Source organism: Lathamus discolor, chromosome 8 (assembly GCF_037157495.1).
Source record: "Lathamus discolor isolate bLatDis1 chromosome 8, bLatDis1.hap1, whole genome shotgun sequence".
Classification (NCBI taxonomy): Eukaryota; Metazoa; Chordata; class Aves; order Psittaciformes; family Psittacidae; genus Lathamus; species Lathamus discolor.
Window position 1 is genome coordinate 18,025,672 of NC_088891.1, and position 20,747 is coordinate 18,046,418.

General features: G+C 38.6%; 1 protein-coding gene across 1 annotated transcript in view; it reads right to left on the reverse strand.

Annotated features, from left to right (window-relative positions):
* The window catches only part of VPS13C (vacuolar protein sorting 13 homolog C), an 88,363-nt gene extending 70,769 nt beyond the window's left edge, over positions 1–17,594 (reverse strand). Inside the window, exons 1-9 of the mRNA XM_065688086.1 lie at positions 17,435–17,594; positions 15,835–15,878; positions 11,880–11,922; positions 11,023–11,118; positions 10,120–10,221; positions 3,012–3,121; positions 2,103–2,162; positions 1,467–1,526; positions 657–737 (exon numbers count right to left, since the gene is read on the reverse strand). Coding sequence (XP_065544158.1) covers positions 657–737; positions 1,467–1,526; positions 2,103–2,162; positions 3,012–3,121; positions 10,120–10,221; positions 11,023–11,118; positions 11,880–11,922; positions 15,835–15,878; positions 17,435–17,534 — 696 coding nt within the window. The 5' untranslated portion in view covers positions 17,535–17,594. The remainder of the gene's footprint in view (positions 1–656; positions 738–1,466; positions 1,527–2,102; positions 2,163–3,011; positions 3,122–10,119; positions 10,222–11,022; positions 11,119–11,879; positions 11,923–15,834; positions 15,879–17,434) is intronic.
* Positions 17,595–20,747: the final 3,153 nt, after the last annotated feature.

Sequence of the window (20,747 nt, forward strand, 5' to 3'; positions counted from 1 at the left end):
AAGGCTTTCTTTCAGAACCTAAGATATTCAGTAGTGCACTACCCAAAAACTCACTAGAATAACCACGTTTCCCATTCCCTAAAAACGTCTTCTCTAACCAAATGAATGAAGTAGCCATCCGAAATAAAGTTTTTAACAGTAATGGTGCTTTTGCAACTCACAAGTCCTCAGCTGTTGTATAGAATGTATGTTCTCAGCCACAATTTATGTCTATATAATTGTCCTATTCATACTGCCCAAGTTCACAGTTTCTTTTCTGGGAAAGTAGGAGTTCACAAATAACACACCAATGAAATGAAAGCAAAACAAGTACTCCACACACTTGAATTATTACAAGTTGCAGTAATCCACTACTCATCTAGCCAACAGCAACTCAAAACATGAATGAATGAACATGAACAAAAAACCATGAAGAAACACGAAAACATGAACAAAACTTTTGTTTTAAAGTAGACATAGCCCCTAGAAAGCCCCCATCCACAAACCTTATTTTATTCTTTCCCTGTAATTCCCATTTTAATATATTCACCTCTCATTCTGTCTTATTCACCCCTCAACTGCCCTTATGCTGCCTCATCTTCATCGTAAGTATGGTGTAGTTGTGATACTACAACTACAGAATGTAGTACTGTTGAGTGCATTTTCTTCTACATTACCAGTATTTCTTCACGGGAGCCATGATAATACATTCTGCTATGTATGTTCCAGTAAGCACTGAGGCTGTCCAGGCACAAAAGCTGTGCAGAAAAGAAAACATGCAACAGATTCCACACTCAGTATTCAACCAATTCTAAGAAATCAGCTCTCCATTTGTGAAAACAGAAATCAAATGAAAGCTGACTAGACAACAAACCCACCATTAGCAGTGAGATGTATTTAATCTTATAATACTATTTTTAAAGTGAAAATTGAATTGCTAAAAATAAAGTTCTTCGTGTGCGTAAGTTCATGCACATCTCATAAATACAACTGGGGATTACAGAGGCAAGGGTGCACAAACCCAACATTAGCCTAGTAAAGAAAAACAAAAAATCAAGACTATTAAACCTTTCTTATATCATTCCAATAATTTCTTAGATCTTTGCATACTCCTTTGGATTTGGGGGGCAGAACAGAGCGACTGCTTAGATACAAGAATCCCAATTACATTAGGCATAGAAACTAGAGGAGAAAATGGCAACTTGCCAACCTACTTGAAATCACAGTTACCATGCAGACTTGCTGTATAAGACATTTAATAAGGGGATCAATGTTTGCATTTAAGAGAAATTATTTAAACCATGGACTTGAAAGTTATGCCTTACAAAAAGCCAGTTATTTGCGCTGAACACACAGCAAAATTAAGAAAAACAGGAAAACTCACAAAACAAACTACTTTTCCAACTGTTATGTAGAACCCCAGATTACTGCTCTCCAAGACCAGTTGCACTTGTGTAGGAAAAAAAACCAGTATCAAACAACATTACCTTGTATATTATTTTTGCAGCTTCATTCAGAATAGAAGGTGTCCAGTTCTCATTTGTTGTCTAAAAGTTCAAAGTGATAAAAGTCATGTTTTGCATCTTAACATACATCTGGTTTTATTCTCTGCTTTCAGGCACAGAATGCATTACTTTGGTTTCTCTAGACTGTATACACTTAAGTGAAAATCCAATATAAAATCTGACCATTTACTTTGATTTCAACTCCTTATCCTACCCACAGCACCCCTAACACCTAAGGAAAAGAGGTGATAGCTGAAATTTTATTCCCTCATTTTTCGAGAGACCTGGCAAAATACCTTATTCTTTATCATCATGATGTAATGTTTGCTCCAACATTTTTATTAGGCCTGGATATAACCTGCTCTATGAAATAAACATACTGAATTTTACTGATAATTTTACGGATTATAAGAACAAATCACTAGTCTCAAGAAGTGTGATGTTCTGCAATCATCATCTCTTCTGCTAGCACAAACTTCAAGTACTAATGGCATGACTGTCTTCTCTTCCAGATGTATGCATACTTTCTTTATATCATCATCTTGATATGTTACTTTTTTTTTGCACTACTCCCAAGTAAATCCAAACCAGCAGAACACGCATGCACACACACGTTACCAGTAAACTAAGCTCGCCCAATGTCATTCCCAAAGAAATTGGACACTGTGGATCCGTGATCTACAAAAATAGAAAAATAACAGCTATGTATTTCTCCTGCTGCAAACAGAGATATATCACTTAATTCAAGTTGACTGAAATCCCGAGCTGTTCTGGGCATCTTCCTTTGCTTAATTATTCTAGATGAAGCATTCTTAGAATACCTTAAATTGGGCCAAAACTAATATGGCTGTAGTGTAAAGACTTAAGACTTCAGCTGAAGCCAACAATTTCCTTTTGGCTTCTAAAATCTTCATTAGGAAAGAATTAAGAACTATAGAGTACCACATCTCAGTCAGCTATATCATTTTGACTTCCACCTTTATAAACCTAGTGTCTCTGGAAATAGTCCCAAAATAGGTTTGAGAAATATTCTTTATCTAATGCTTTTCCTTAACATTGAATTATCTCAACACAAACTGCTTCAGCATTTTCCTAAAGGAAGCTGGAAGGAGTCTAGAATAAGACCAGTTTGGTTCACATAACCATTCATATTCATGAGCTAAGTGGTTCCAACAATTCACCCCCTTTCTAACCTGTAACCCCATCAGCTTCTGTCATTCCAAACCTTACCCAGGACACTGAAAAATTCTGTACATCATCTGCACACAGTAACATATGAAGAACAGCCACCATCTAGAGATAATGAGCAAGGCAATACTGGACAAGGCAAAAAAAGAGAATATATATTTCAAAGATCCAAAATATTTGATTGTCAGTCATATCTGAGGTACCTTATCTGAGGAAGTGCAGAAGTAATCAGAGCAACTTTCTCAAGATGGCAGAAAACCATTTCTCTCTATGGATTAAACAATCGTGACTGCACTAGAGCCCAATATAAAATGAAACAAGTGTGTCCCAGATACTTACATCATCTTCGTATTTCACATGAATGCCTGTGATTTTGACTTGCACATTTTTGATAACTTGAGTTGCAAGCTTTTCTAAGAAAGTATCTTTCTTCTCCACCTTCGGCTTGTCTGAAACAGTAAAGTTTTAAACAGTCAGATTTCAAGGCAGTTGTTGCATCTGGAGTTTAACCACACCAACCAGCTACACTCATGTACATTTAAAGTTTACTCTAAGGTGAATTCTTAATTTTTTTAACATATTTTTATTTAGGTTATATATTTTCATTTTTTCCTTTCCTGTACATCCATATCCTGAAGACATGATGGTAGCTCTGAGTATACAACACAACCATAAGAAAATTTATCTCTACGTTTCAGTCAAAGCAGTTTAGCTTACAGCAAGTTCTTGTTTAATATACTTCTCCCCACTCCTTCCAAGGTAAAATGTTCTCTCAAGAGTCCCTCAGCAACTGTGAGTTTCAACAAGCAAATCAGCAAAATAGCGTACTTTAGAACAACATACTCTTGAATAACCAGGGGAAGGTAACACTTGCACAACAAAAGACCAGTCCATTACAGGTTTTATACAACACTGTCTAAGAAAGTTAAAAAGCTGGAATAACAGAAGTGAAAAGAAATATTCCATTTCTTATACTCTTAAATATTCCATTTCTTCCATGCACTTATACTGCAACCATCTAAGCTAGGTCCGTATCAGACTTTGTTATGCCATTGTCCTGGGTTTAGCAGTAGCAGTCAGTTTTTCTCCTTTTTAGTAGCTGGTGCACTGCTGTGTTTTTGACTTTCAGCCTGGGAACAGAGCTGGTAACACCGATGTTTTTAGTTGTTGCTAAGTAATGTTTACCCAGACTAAGGACTTTTTGAGTCTCATGCTCTGCCAGGGATGAGGGGAGCCCGGGAGGAAGCAGAGACAGGACACCTGGCCCAAACCAGCCAAAAGGGGTATTCCATACCACAGCATGTCATGCCCAGGGAGGTAACTGGGAGTTACCCAAAAGGGCACAGGCTCTCTTCAGGGGGGGTCCTTGATACTTGATACTAGTGATACTTGAAATTATGCTGACCAAGAGAAGGTAGCAGAAGTTAAATACTCACAGAAGTTCAGCATTCCACCCACAACAAACATGCACATGCTGAGACAGTGACAATATTTACAATCCCTCATTACTTAATGACATAACTCTAAAAATATTGCCTAAGGCTGAGCATTTTAACATTTTACTAACATATGTCTAGATGAGCTGTTTGGTCTCTATTTTCACAGCTCCCTTGTTTTGTTCAGTATTCACCTTCCAAAGTGGCTATCCCAGAGAATGCCACTAATCAGCCTGCCAAACTTGTACATCTTAGTTGGAAATGCTACACACAGCTTAAGTTGAAGAAACAATAAAACTTTGTACACCTTGCTACAAACATTGGGATTTATTTTTTTTTCCTAAGCTCTAAGGGAGGTTCAGGAGATTCCTTTAAGAATTAAAATACTTCACTACTGAACACTGATAGAATACTACTCTAGTCAAGAGAGTATTTGATATCTACCCATTGCAGGGGGGTTGAAACTAGATGATCTTAAGGTCCTTTCCAACCCTAACGATTCTATGATTCTATATCTAGTAAAAAAAGTAGTCGGAAGCTCAGAAGAAACCAAAACATTACACCACTTTTACATGCAACTCACATTTCCTCCTGTTTATTTCACAAGTCCCACTCTCTAGTAACAGAAGCCAACACAATAATGATGGGGGGGGGGGGGGGGGGGGGGAGGAGGGGGTTGAAAGGCAGAAGTGCTTATCGAAGCTTCATAACGTTCAAGTGTAAGCAGGAAATCCATCAACATTTTTCCAGCCAGATGCAGCTACCAACCCCAATAAAAGTTTGATACCTTAGAAAGTTCACCAAAGGACCCCACAAAGTTCTTACTCCAATTACAAGCCTATGCTGCAGCTTCCTCCAAGATCAAATACTTAACAATACAACCACATGGGATACAGTAATCTAGTAGTAGTATGTGACTAGGAATGAAGACCTGCACAGTTTGGTACTTATAGACAATGATTATCCTCTTGGGAAAAAAAACCACATTAATTTCATTGTGCTTGAAGTATCAGTCACCACACTATGTTAGCTATTTAGAACAGAAGCTAAAAGGTGCTGAAAAAACTTTACTGCTGTCCCATCAGTATAGCATTAGATTTACTTTACATAGGTGTTACTGCAATATTACAAAGAATTAGACAGAGATCTTTCCACATGCAGTTTTTCCAGCAGTCACAGCAAAGTGCCACTAATCGGCCTACCAAATGTGTACATTTCTGTTGTAAATGCTAGAGATAGCTCAAGTTGGAGAAAAAAGCACAGCTAGCTAAGCAGAGAGAAACAAGGTTCCAGAGAACAGATAAACAGCAAAAGAGCTCCCTCCAATTTATACCCTCTTTCAAACAGGAGGAAAACAAAAGGTACCACTGGATGTATATCCAAGCCTAAGCAAAACTACTCCAAACAGAAAGAGAAAAGAAAAAAGTCTTTAAAAAAGTTTAACGCCATAATTTTTACCCACCTTTTGAGTGATCACGACCTTTAAAGGGTCTCTTAAAATGCTTTTTATACTTTTTACGCTTACGTCCTTTTTCAGTGCAAGCAATTTTTGGGGAAAAGGATAAAACTCAAGTTAGTAAAGCAGAAGTGTAAGAAAGCGTAAGAAAAGATGGCAGAAAGTTCAGCTTGCTTTAAAGCAGAATGCCTTACTAAGGTCTCATTAAAAGCTTTTAAAGACTTTCAGATCTGTTAATGAAGTAATCAGCTACTTCTCATAGCACAGAGCCTACTAATTTTTCCTAATTCACATATATCTACATTTCCTTTCAGGGAAGCAATTGGAGCCTTGCTTCCTCCTCCCCACCTCTGCTTTTTTTTTTTTTCCAAGTCACTGAAGCTCAAAGCCCAGGTAAACCAAGTGACCGGTAAAAACTTTAGATTACGTATCCAGATTTCTACTGGATCAATCATCCTGACAATTATAAGGTCAAGCCATTTAAATGTAATGTCTCAAGAGTTCAAGGAATTACAAATAATCACCAGGCTTCTCAGCAAATACATACCCAGACTCCTTCATGAGTGCATTGCTTAACACAATTCCAGATCACATATGGTCAAAAGAGAGAGAAAAACAGAGCCATGACTGTTTATTAGAAAGCCTGAGGAAGAAGTTTTTCAGTGATTTAAGTGTTTGTTTTTTATTTAATGCCCTCAGACAAAGGAGTAATTGTCATAACTGAACAGTTAATAATATACACATGTGGAGGAAAAAAAAAAAAAACAAACCATGGAAGTTTACATCCAAAAGAGGCCTCTACCATACAAGGGCACAACCTCCAAGTTAAAATATTTGAGATGTACATGGAAACTCAACAAGCACTCTTCAATATGACTCTTCTGTAAATCACCAGCATGGTATCAAAGCAATGTGAAAGAAAAATATAGTAACTGCAGAAAAGGCATACAAAAATGATTGCTCTTTAAAAGCTTTATATGAAACCAAATATACTATTTACACACAAATTACAATCCACACAGTCACAACCATTTCAGGAACTAGATTAATGTTCATATTTTTACACATTTCTAAGTTTGGTGAGTTGCATTGTTACTGTCCCCTCTCTGGCCATGTAGAGTGTAAAAGGACTGGGCAATAGGACTGCTGGTGCTTAATTTTAAGAGGTTGTAGCAAAGTAAGGGTGTATCCTACTAAAGAAGGAAGCAAGTGCAGTAGTCTATGTCTGGGCAACAGCTTTATCTTTATGTAATTTGCATGCCTGTTCAAACAAAGAACAAAGTGCCTGCCAAGACTTCAACCTGTCTTGCAAGTAAGGTGATCACCCTATAAAGAGAAACTATGCCAAAGAGAAACATTTTCTTCTGCATAGCTCCTTTTAAAACTACACATAATCCTCTATAAATGATATTTGTGAAAGACTGCATCCTGAACTTAATGTTGATTTTGTATTTCTAAGACCTTCACTCCCATGTATGACAAAACCAAGGCACCATGATTTTCTTCTTGACTACCCTAAGCCATTACTACAGAGAAACTAACTGCATGGGTTTACATGTTTTCTAAACCTGCACTCAGATAAAAGCCCACTAAGTAACATGGGCTAAGAAGAAATTTCTGAAAACTTGTCTCAAGATAGAAGTACAGCAGACACAACACAGTAACAGCTCCTCTGAATGTCAATGGAAAATCTTTACTTCAGAGCAATCCAAATAAACAGAACCAGGGAAAAGCATGCTAAATGCCCTCAATTTGCTACAGTTCATTTTGCCTGTCCATGGCTTCAAGACAGACTGAACTTTCAATGTCTTAAGCCCAGACACTGCAACAGTAATTACCCTCTATTCTCAAAACACCTAAATATAGTGTTCTAAAACTACAGTAGAAAGCTGTTAGCATTTTATAACATTCTTGACCTCAGTGTAACTAATGGAAATCTTTCTAAATGGCCCAAGTCTTTTTCAACAGCCATTCAATTAAAACAGGACTTGTCATTGCAAGTTTCCTCTTGAATCCACAGTCATTAATATCTTTTTACTAGAACCACCAACATGTGGATGATGACCAAATAAGTATCATTTCCACATTTCAATGTCTGGGCGCTTTGGGAGGGGTTGTTTTTACATACAAAATGTAACTAACCATGCATACCCACCAGGCTTGGTGTCCTTGTAAATCAGGCTTTCCAACCCGTACAAGGAATCTTGTGAATGAGTGCCTTGGTCCACATGGCAGCAAATAACCAAAAAAATGCATTTTGTTTAAAAGAAGGAAAGCAGTTCCCAATTTAATACTAAGTTTTTAAAACTCACATGACATGTTAGTATTTCCAGTACAGTACCTGACATCTAGTCACTTCAGAATATCAACTCTCACACATTATCTACATAGACAAATTATGCAATTTTCATTTTACTCATAACCAGCAAAAGAAAACTGCTGCAAGCTTTGGTCTCCACATATGACTTTTCATACTGACAGATTTTAATAACTTAGAAAACAAAAAATAATGTTTTGCCAGGTCAGGTCAGCAGAGCTTGTTATCCTTTCCTCATCACACTACACTAAACACACAGTGACATGACTATTTTGCTCAATATTTGAACAGCATGTCTAAAGAAAATATCCCCAAGACTGTTTATGCAAAGAAACTCAAATAAATGCAGGTGCTGAAACAAGGTTCTAAACATACCAAGGTAAGCTGAGTACTAATGCTGAGAATTCATGGACACTGACAACTTTCTATTCAATATATTTCCTAGGTTTTCACCAATTACTGTGTTCTTCAAAGTGTATAGGAAGAGCTGAATTTCTCAGTTTATGGTGCAGCAGAGCAACTTGGGTCCTAAGACTTCAGCAAAAGCAGGGGATCTGCTCATGCAAGAACTATACAAGTACAATATTCTAGTACAACAGAAACACAAATATTTATCACTGAGATATCACAGAATATCTCAAGTTGGGAAGGACCCATAAGGATCTTGCTTGTAGCGTGACTGAGAGGATAACTAGAGTTCAGAAGAATTCAATTTGAATGTTCCTCTAGCTTTTCCTTCACAAGGCTTAAAGTTTAAAACTGCAAAACACAACTGAATCTGAATCTAATTCTAGTTCTATATACAAGGAGTCGAGCTCCTGAGGTATCATTTTACATGATTCCCCCCCGCAAAAAAAAATAAATAAAATTTAAAAGCTTTACAAATGCTGAATGCAGTAAAGTTTCTTTCAAAAAAGATGACAGTCACAGGTGCACAGACTCACTCTTAAATTTATGAAATTCCAGAACTGTAATTCCTCAAGCAGTACTCATTAGGCTAAACTTCTCGCTATATTATCACTTCATCCCATTGCTACTAGTGCGAAGAATAATGGCTGAAGCATTGGCACTTCACAGTATTCATGTCCTACATAACCGAGGTTAAACTTCTATGAACATTCCTTTGCCCCAGTATAAAGTATGGCTGCAAAAATTCATCGACTTAAGTTGCCTTAGCTTTTGTACAGTTTCTGGCACATTAAAGACAAGAAATAAAGCAAGGATTCTGTAAGCAGATTGCCACATTGCTATTTGAAGTAAACTGCAAATGTAAATCAACTAGCAAAGCAGAAACAAGGCAGTAAATAAATGAGATTACAAAACTCTCTTTTTCAAGTATTCCGAGCTTCATTTCATCTTCAGTAACTTTTCCAAGGCAAATAATTTGCAGCATTACATGAATCGTAAAGATGCATCTTAAGAACCATTATACCACCAAACAAACAGGTCTCACTTCGTACAAAAACTTCAGTAATAACTTTTTCCTCTGTCATATGCAGTTACCTGTCATTGGTTTTGAGCTTGGTTTCTGTCCAAAGAAGCCTGTTATATACCGGAATTGCTACAGATATTTGTTACAACAAAGAATAAACCCACCACAAATCAGGTTAACCGGAGTGAAATTATCAATTATTTTAACTTATAATTGAAAGTTTAAAATTTTTTAATGACCTAGGTCAAACTTTTCTTAGACTCATGCTAAATTGTGGTTTTGTGTCATGAATTATTTCCTGCTCAAGAGAGTCTCACTTCTCAAACCAGTCAAAATGCAGTATATCATAAAAGGACAACAGAAACTGATATGAAAGGAGTGTTCTTGCAAACTTCACCACTATCCTTAGATTTTTCTTTAAGCCAAGAACACCTCTAAAAGACATTATTAAACATCTATCACCAAAGCTCTAAAGCAATATAACAACATCAGCCTCATGTAATGCAATTTCCATCTTTGGTCCTGTTTCCCTATAGCTTTAAGAAAAAAAGGAAAAGAAAAAACAAAGACATACCAGACTATCAAATTCCCATTTCCAATGGAAGCTGGATAAATGAGTGGTAAAAGTAAATAAATAACATTTCTTTCAAGCCTTACAGGAAAAAGGGTTTTCAAAGCACTGCAGTAAGATTAGCCAGACACTTGAAAAAACAAAATTCATTATGTCAATCACAAAAAAGAACTTTCCTTTCATAGCATATTAAGTCCTCGAATTCCAGTGGATATTTGTATTAGTAACTCAGTACCTTTCTCTGCCGCTTTCTGCAAGGCTTCCTCAATTCTTGCCAGTTCCTTTTGTTTATTATCCTGTAAGTATTTTTCTTCCTTCTCTGCATCATATTTAATGCCTGTAAGCCAAGTTGTGACAGCTTTAATGCTAAATTTCAAGTTACATAAATACATAATCAAGAAATACACGCCATATATTCAATATGATGTTAAAAAAAAAAAAAACCTTCTTTGAGATAAAAGCTATTTTAGGTTTAATTGCTGAAAGCTGCATCCAGCCTCTAAAATAGTAAATTTTTACACAGCAAAATACAGAAGGATCATACCAACAGTCCAACATTAATTCATAAGAGAATCTTTCCTTGGAAATTCAGGCCCTCCAGTGTGATCTGCGCAATATCCTGCAGGTTTCTAAGTTCTACTACAAGTATATTTAACATCCTAGAAACTTGCAACTTTTCTTAACACACCAGAGGTTCTGATTTCAGAGAAAACTAATCTGGCTCTTTGATCCTCTTCCCTCTCCCTAAAAACGGTTCTAATGGAATTACTACTTTCAACTGCTCTCAGTTAGAAGCAGATGAACCGTACCATGCAACAGCTAAAAGACCCAAGCCATGCCAGAAAAGTGGATTCAGAATAAGCACACTTCAGAGGACAACTAAGACAACTGGCTGTTGTCTTAAACTTGGAATGCATACAACCAAGGATTTACATAAAAGCAACAGGTGCTGTTTTCTCCCACCCCTCTTCCACTAACTTATGCATAGAAAAAACATTTGTATATAAATTTCCCAGAGGGAACAGAACATATAAATGGCATCTTATGTGAACTACTTGTTATTATGTATATGCATCTACAGGGTACCCTTAGATATTTTTCTTTTCCATTAAATCGTGTTGTTGAAGAATTTACATACTTGCTCCAGGAACTATTAGAAGATACAATCCTTCCAGAGTTGCAACAACTGCCTCACCATAAAGATTTTTCCAAGGAATCTTCAGAGTAAGTTTATCTAAACAAAGCAGATAGAGTTAATCAAAACAAAAATCTACACTGTGCTTAGTCCAAACAACACCGCATCAAAGGGCATTAGCCTTGTATCTTGACATCCTAAATAGGAGGTAAGCAGAAACCATATGGGCCTAAGCATTTTATAAAGTCCTTGAAGTGATAAAAAACATGCAGAGAAAATATAAACCACAGCTATAAGCAAGAAAATACAGTCTGAGTCAGAAGACTTCAGCTCAAAACCTGAGATCATGACTAGAGTTCAGTTCACTGGGATGAATGTGATTTTCTCAGGGAAGTAGAAACACAACACACATTCATCTTCAACAAATATTTCATGCGAAAAAGCAATGCAGGGAAAGAATTTTTTTTAAAAACATACATCTGAGAGTCCCTAAACCCTTGACATGTTTGCCAGTCTTAGAAATCTCACTTAAATTCTTCGCATTTCTTATCTGTCCTTTAAAGAGCCACACACATTCTGCCCACGCTGAACAGCTCTCTTGATCAACCACGTACCTGGAAAAAACCTCTCAGACAGGTTTTTCATAGCAGCTGGTAAAGTTACACAAACAGGGTTTGCCAGATAACATTTTATGATTTATCCAGGGCAGTTACACTGGACTTCAGCATGTTTCAACAGCACGTATGAGATCATTTAAGAAATTTCAATGAAAGAAGCAGGACTCAGGTCAGAGGCAGGACTGACCTTTAGGCCTATACTAATGTTTCCATTTCAACAATTCCATTGAAGCAAAAACTTACCTATCTGACCAACTTTTATTCTGAAAGGTATATCCAGTTCACTCTGTACAGAAATAAGAAAAAAAAAAAAAAAAGAAAAAGAAGAAACATTGAAGAGATCCATGTGTTTTAAAGATAAGCTGGTTTATACAGCAAAATAACTATCTTCTGTTACAACTATTTACCCAGAACTGAAGATGCACAACAGAAACAGTTCTACAAATAACAGATTTAACAGTTCAGCAATACTCACATGAACTCAGGAACGCATAAATGTGGTTAAGGCTTGTAGAAAGCCTCAAAACAAAGAATTTATACATTTCTAGCAATTCTCTCCAAGTATGATAATATTTTCACTCCAAAGGTTACTAAAGAGTAAAATTTTATCCATATACAAAAATTCGCATTTTATATTTTTTATTAATTTGCCACATAGGTCTTTTCTTTTTAATAACAGCATTTATTGTTTACAAACATACAGTAAGTCTTGCTAACAGTACTGAGAAAGTCTCTGCAAAATGCCTACCAAACATCAAGATACGCTCACAAATGAGAAACATGTTATTATTACCATCAATTACCATCAATTTAAATCTCACAAAGTATCTCTCCTTTCAGTAAAAGCAAGAATGCAGCCATAGGAATATCAAGAACATAAAAAGAGAGGTAAAGAGGTAGCATGAGAAAATAAGTGGAAATATTAAGAAGTGAAAACATTAAGCTTCCAGAAATGTCTACCATTTCAGTATTTTTTTCAAACAAGTTAGCCACAGTTCAAAGACCTGAGGATAAATCTTAACCTCAAAGATTATAAAAAGCAAACCCATTTTCCCAAAAGAGATGGATACTAACCACTTATCTCTTCTCTTGTACTAGAAAACAACCTTCACCACTTTTCCAGCAACTTAATTTAAAAGGGCTGCTCCAAACAAGAAATTCACATTTCTGCCAGATTTGCAAAGTTTTTAAGAAGCATTCTGAGCTGCACTTAGGAGCCTCTCATCAACCCTTTTAATTAAAAGTGATTAAATGTGTGACATTTCCATAGATTATTCTTTTTTGTTACCTTGAAGAAAGAATTGAAAAGCAAGAGCTATGGAATATTTGAACCATGTTCTGGTTATAACTGCATAGTCCTAGGAATTTTTCATAAAGCTTTAGATTTCTTATGGTGACAACTATCCTTCAATACCTCCCAAATATTTATTCCTGCAGGCTGCTACATGTTAAAAATCTGGTCAATAAACTTAACTTGAAGCTGTCTTTTCAGTTTGTTTTGGTTTTTTTTTTTTAAATATATCAGAAGAGAAAGAGCAAATAAACTCGCTTAAAATAGTTTTATCTCCAAACTTTCTTTTAAGTGGTAAGAACAGACATTAAGAAGAGGCTAAAACAAATTGTGAGAGCAAAGAAAGATCTCTGCTTTTAATAAAATCAGAAGCAGAAGACTGCTCCACAAACTAAATCTCCTTCATTTAATACTGTATTAATGGCCCATAAATTAAAAACCATGGGAGAACTGGGGGCTGATGTTAACACAACAAAAAGGTGATTTACTGAAAATAGTTCAAGACTATAACTAAGGAGAAACATGCAATATTACCTTTGAAGATTTTAAAAGCTTTGACCAACTGGATACTGGATACAAATTGACAAATAAAGAAGCTCAGATTTTAATCTTTTTGATGGTAATGACTAACAATATAAGCTCAGAAATACGTAACAATTTTCTAAAGAGCCTAGATCATAGTCTGTCATCAGCCATTTTTCATTATAATTGAAGAAAAAAAAAAGATAAAGCTGAAGAAATCCATTGGAAAGAATTCATTACTATCGTAAGTTTTTAACAAAGTAAAAAAGGAACATTAATAGCAATTACCCCATTATACTCCTGCATTTTTATAAGTGAAGTCACACAAAACAGAAGTCTCAAAAGAGAGAAGTACGTATTTCACAGAATGACACTTCAGCAATGTGTCAGCAAACTCTTTTTCTAACATGTTTTGGGAAAAAAAATAGTTAAATGGTTACTTTTTCAAGAATAATAATAATTCATTTGTAAAATAATTTTGTACAATTTTACTTTAGAAATCCTACACTAATCTTGTTGAGCTGACTTCACATGAGCTGAAGGATAAATTCTGAGAAAGGTCTGACAAACTTCCATTTTAATTAAATGCTCTTTCATTATGACCAAGGAAAAAAAGCCACTTTCAGCGAGCATAACACTAACTATTTGCCCATTTCCCTTAGGAATTTCTTCTGTCACATTTGTAAAGTCTAGTATCTACATACAAAAATTAAAAGTTAGTAATTTTCTAGTGAAAACCCTCAAAAGGAAAACAAAACCAGTCCAGACAGTAGCAGACAGGCAAACTAGGACAGAAAAAGTTGCATCATATCGTATTCCTTTTATCTCTTCTTTTTCAGGAAGGTATAGGTATTTCTCTAAAAACGGTGTTCAACATCAACTTTCCATTAATTACTTTTGCATAGAAATCTAATAAATTGCAATTGGAAAGCAGTCACAAACATCCCTTAGTTTTAGTTCTTGAATTTGCCTCAGCTTGTTCTCAGCTCTGGTCAGTCACACAAATGACTCTGCATTTTTGTAAGTCAGAACTTCTAGAAGCATAATCAACAATCACAAGAAGGAAAGACAGGTACAAAGCAGATAACACTTTCTTCCTTCCTTTTTTTTAACTACCAGATTATGAAGATATTTGTGTCAAAACTTTTCAAATACGACGACGTTATCTGGAATGGATGAAAAGGGCAGGTAAAATACGAAACTTCAGAACAGTGAAGAGAAAACAGTGGTTAGGCCATACAAAGATCCAACAGGCTTTCAGTTCACAGAAGAGTAATACTTCTCTTCATTGAAATTTGAAGCACACTGAAAGCTGCAGTGAGCTTCTCTCAGTTGCACAGGTGTTTATTAGCTCAATTAAAGAGCATTAAAATCAGTCAAGTTCTTTTTTCAGGCAAGAATATGAGTACTTAATGCAATTTATTTCTTGTTTTTCCTTCACTCCATCACTCCTATTTTGAACCGAGCATTTGAATAACTATATTTACTTTCACAGAGTACACATCTTACTGCCTGCCAGTTTTAATATGCATCGATTTACACAGAACGTCATAAATATAAGCTTCAATCTCATCAACTGATGTAGAAGGATTAACTTTTTCTCCTTTCATTCTCACACCAATAACTGAGAAAGGAACCACTGTGTTTCAGAAGACTTCAATTTTCAGAAGATCAATCAATTTGCACAAGTTGTGCCTTGAAAAATCCATTTATGCAAGCAAAGCTGGGAAAAAAGAAAAAGAGCATACATAGGCCTATGCCACCCCATTAGATCCAGTAAATTGTTCAGAAACATACAAACATCTATTGCGTGGACATAAAAGTGAGGAAATAAGGTCTCCCCAAGAGCCTTATCTTCTCCAGGCTGAACCAGCCCAGCTCTTCCAGCCTGTCTCCAGAGCAGAGTTGCTCCAGCCCTTGCAGCATCTCAGTGGCCTCCTCTGGACTCCCTCCAACAGCTCTCTTGTGGTGTTGCCCCAGAGCTAAATGTAGGACTGCAGGGGAGTCCTCATGAGAGCCAAGGAGGAGAACACCCTCTTCAACCTGCTGGCCATGTTCCTTTTGATGCAGGCTTTTAAATATCATTTAAATATCATTTCAAGCCTCAAATACTACAACAGGTTATGCACGCATGCATAACATGGAAAAACCTCAAAATCCTATTGCTAACTTCTCTTCTAAAGGAGTACACTTATCCTTTTAACCATAGCTTCTTTTCTTTGTCTGTTCAAGTAATGAGCAAAATTAAAAGCAGTTAAGAAAGGATTTACTTCCAATAACCAGTAAAGAAAGGATATTGCGTAACATGAGACTATAGTAATATTTTACCCTACGTCTTCATCTTTAGAACCATAAAAGCTGTTTTAAAATTATTAGAATACTTACTAGTGCATTCTCCTTTATCTGTAAATTGTCAAGTGCCACATTACCTGTTTAGGAGAAAAAGTACAGAACAAGTGACTTCAACTATTACGTAAAGCGGAACAAGAAACACGACTACAACCCTTGCAAGTACACGTTATTAAAATCTGAAAAACTTAATGCAGATACAGAATAGTACAGTAAATGAATGATTTGTTAGAGTTATTAAACACTGATTATTCAGACAAAATTTCATGGAGGAAGAGATTACAGATGCCTTAGATGTCTGCATGTTTCTATTTCATTAAATACACCTACAATAATAGGAAATCCTTCTTAGTATTCATTGCGAATGCTCTATCAAGGTAGTGTAGACTAGGAAAACTGTATCTTGGATTTGACTTTACATAAAAAAATCATGAATCATAGAGCCACAAAAACACACTCCTATTTTCACAAACACATTAACTGTCATTGGCAGCATAATAGAATTTCCAAAGGGAATGCTAGCACTTAGAATTATACTTGAGAAAAGCACATATAGCTCTTAGGGCTTTAATGCCAGATTCCTCAGAGGTATATTCCATAATAGAGATATTATTATTTTATAAATGTTAAAATACTTACTACCATGGCAAAATCAAAAATAAGATGACAAGAAAAGTCTTTAAGTATGGAAGGCATCTAAAATAGCCAGACTATAGACAGTACAGAATCACAGGATCAGCTGGGTTGGAAAAGACCTTTAAGATCAAGTCCAATCTTTACCGCAGGACTGCTAAGCCTGTCACTAAGTCATGTCAAACTTTTATCAGTACTTCAACTGCTCCTCTGCATGCCTGCAGGGCATCAAACTGACGTGTGGATGCGCTCACTGAGCATTGCTACTCCACACTATTGCACCGTCACGTCTGTTTAATGCACATTATTTTAGCAGGTGAGAGACACAGCTCCGCAGGCACCACAGAAAAGACCTGCCCTCCTCCGGGGGCCGCCATGTAGAGTCCACCCCACGCTCCACCACGCCACAGGCGGACCCCAGAGCACACTTGTGCTTCCACCCAGCGTATTCTCAGTAAGAAGAAAAAATGGCGCTTCTTTTGCCCCTTGCCGACAGATTCCTGCCTCGGAGCACTCGGAGGGACCTCAACTTCGCTCTTTCTCCCCCTTCAAGCTGGAGCCCTGTTCACGGTGCTCTCCTGCAGCTATCCTCAAAGCAGCAGCCGGACCCTCCGGCCGCCGCCGGGAGAAGGGGCGAGCCGCCACAGACCGCCCTAACCTATCGACCCTCACGAGGAGGGAGGGCGGGAGAGAGACAAGGTGCAGAGGCCACGGGCACAGAGGGACCGACCGTCTACCTCAGCGAGGCGAGCCTGCGGCCGCACGCTGCCCTCCCGCAGCTCACCAGGGGCCGCGGCTCCGCTGCTCGTCCCCTCCTCACTGGGGGAGGCAAAGTACAGACCGACCGCCCCTCCGAGGGGCCGGCGGTGCTTCAGCCCGCCAGCCCCTCACAGGGGGACCGCAGCCAACGAAATCCGTTTCCCTCCCACCGCCCTCCTCAGTGACAGCAGCGGCCCCGCAGCACCACGGAAGCTACGGGCGGGAGAGCGAAGGGGCTCCTTACCCCCCCATATGCCCAGCTTGAGCTGAGACTTGTTCAGGTTCTCCACATAGTCGCCCAGGAAGCGGTTCAGCAGATCCGCCACCACCGACTCCAGCACCATGTTGGAGGCAGGCTCCGCTGCGTGCGCACCGCGGCCCACCGGTACCGGAGAGCGGCGAGAGGAGGGGGCGGCGTGAACAGCGCCGGGCGCGGCCGCGGCAGTCAGCTGACGGGGCGGGGGCAGCCCAGCGCCTCACGGGGGGCGGAGCCGCGCAAGGGGCGAGTGGGGAGCGCGGAGCGGCTGCGCGGCGGTGCTCGGCGGCCGGGGGCCGGGTGCCTCGCCGCGGTGAGGGGCCGGAGCGTGGCGGGCAGCCCCGGGCTGGCAGAGCCGGCGGCGCCTCAGAGCCGCGGGGCCGGCCGAGCGCGCTCGGCGGGCAGCGCCCCCGCGCGGTGAGGTGCGGTGCGGCCGCCGGAGCGTGACCGCAGCCCTCGGTCCTCTTGGGACGGGAAAGCACCGTGCGCGGCCACAGAAACCGTGCTCTGCCGCCGGAACCCTGCTCCGGCCCCCTCCGCGGTGAGTGGAGGCTGGTGGGCCCAAAGCTGTGGACACCTGAGGGGCAGCGAGCTCCCGCTGCCGCAGGTGAGGTAAATCCACAGTGCTTGGACCTTGGAAGTGGCGGGCGGATACACGGTATCATCCTCATTCAAGTACCAGTCAAATGCATCTTCGGTTTGTTGAATATGGAATACGCCATAGGATCCAGTCCAGAGCATGTAAGCAGCGCAAGATTATTTAACGCCTTTTCTCACATTTTAAGGGACAGTTGCCACACCTGTACCCCATTACAGTGCATATATATGCCTACCTTTGCAGCAAGCATTTTTAAAATGTAGGATTCAGCGGATAAGTCAGGTTTATGCCACAAAGACCGGAGTTCAGGCCTGCACTGGCTGCTAAACACAATGGCCCAGATGCAGGTTTGGCTGGGGAAGTCGCACTGTTGAATGCTAGGGAAGCATGGAAATGCCAGGGAGGCCCATCAGGCTCTCCTTGTGCCCTCTGTAAGAGTGAAGGCTACGATGCATCAACACAACAGTGCAAAAAGATGTTACAAAAGCAAACACAGTTTAAGGAAAAGAAGCTTTTCTCCTCCCACCTACTAAGGCAGTTCTTGCCCAAGCAGTGAGAGATGCTTTATTAGTGCTCAAAATCATCTGAGCATGGCTAATTCTAGTCCTTTTGCAAAAGTGGGCTATGCCTGGAAGATATATCAGTTTATGTTGACTTGTTAGTGCTGGCTTTGTTCTTTAGGAGGAATGCAGCTGTGGTGGCAACCCCAGAGGTGATTTCAGGGACCCTAAGTCTATCTCTGTACCTTCAAGCTGAGCACGTGGTGATTCTGACAGGATCACTTGAACAGAGTAACCTCAACACTACAGGTTTTTTATACGTGGATGGCATTAAAATTGTCTAAAACTGTGGAAGAATAAGGCATGCAGTGAATTATTTTAAATAAAGCTATCTTTAAAAAAACCCAGCTTTGACTACAGCCTCTCTAGTAAGTTACTAAGTTATGGAGGGAAGGGGTACAAGGGAGTTGTGAATGCCAGGCACCAACCCACACCACTTGAGTGTGACGACAGACTGCAGTATACTGAGAAGTAATGCTAGTCTTTTCCCTGGAAGACAGGAGCTGTTTATTGACAATTGAGCACACTTTTGCCCCAGTAAAGGGGAGTAATGTAACAAGAAGAGGCCAGCTATTAGGGAAACAGTTTACAGTTTTAATTCAGAGCTGGGAACAAATAATCAACCCAAAACTCTTTTTTTCTCATCTTGCAATACTGTCAGCCTCCAAAGACTACTACAATTATGTGTATATCTTTACAGCTAAGGGCTGGACATATATAAAGCTAATTCTATACATGTATATATGTATATAGCTGTTTATATTCTAGCTAGTGACTTAGCAGTAATGTTTGTCACAGAGACAAACTGCATTTGGAAGGTTTGTTTCTTTCCATCATAAGAAGAGGTTGCACTGATTTCTAGAATAAAGCTTCTCTTACAGAAGTGTTCCCTGAAATTCCTGAGCAACATGACATTAATTTTATTGAACATGTGCTCTCATGCCAGTTTCTCTAGTTTTCCAAAGTCAGACTCATTCCTGACAATTTTTTTTAGCCTTAAGTAACATGTTAATACAACTTATCTTCTATAATGCCTTAAAAGTTCTTCACCACTTAATTGATTTCTGCATATCCTAGTGTTGAAGTAGAGTTTAGTCAAAATTTCCTGAATTCTCATTTTATGGTCTATTTAGTTTCAGATAGGAAGAAAAATTGCTTATTACGGAAAACTATAGAAACTGGCAATATATGTTTTATTTGTTTCATTCTTTTGTGCAATGTTGTCTGTTCAAAGTCCTCCCTACAGCAGGAAAGTGGCAATGCAAGAAAACACAACAAGGAGTTGTGAATAGAGCTCCTGCTGCTCTTCTGATAGGTAACAAACTTTCTTTTGTGCTTTTTGTTTTATGAAACTTTCAAAGACTTTATCTTATTTTGCTTTTGTATATACAAGCCACAGGTGAATAACTAAGGTTTGAGCAAAAGTACCGCCTAATCAGTGGCAGCTCATGCTCTTAATGTATTTAAACATAAGAACAGTTGTGCAAATTAGCGGCATTGCATATTCTGTATAACAATTATACAATGCAGCCAGCACAATATATCCATTTTCTACTTCACGTTTCATAACAGTCGTAATTTGTGCACAGCAAAACAGAAAGTTAATCACAACTAAAAAGGGTGTTGAAAAACATAATAAAATAGCTTCTATGTGGTTAAATACTTTCCTAATTGACTAAAATGTCTGCCTAAAGAACTCCATGAATTTTTAAAATCTTGTTATAGCATATATTTGAGTAAATTAAATTTCTACTGCTCTTCACAAACATATTTTCCTACCAAACATGGATATATGACCAAATGGATCAAAGAATTGCTCCTGAAGTAATGTGATTGCATGCTAAGGCACATGAAAAACAACAAGGTGCTTGGTGACAGCCAGCATGGCTTCACTAAGGGGAAATCCTGCCTGACCGATTTGATGGCCTTCTATGATGGGGCTACAGAACTGATGGACAGGGGTAGAGCAGCTGACGTCATCTACCTGGACTTGTGCAAAGCGTTCAACACTGTCCCACACAACATCCTTGTCTCTAAATTGGAGAGACATCAATTTGATAGGTGGACCACTTGATGGATAAAGAACTGGCTGGATGGCTGCAATCACAGGAGCAAGACAGACATGACATTTCATATTCACATA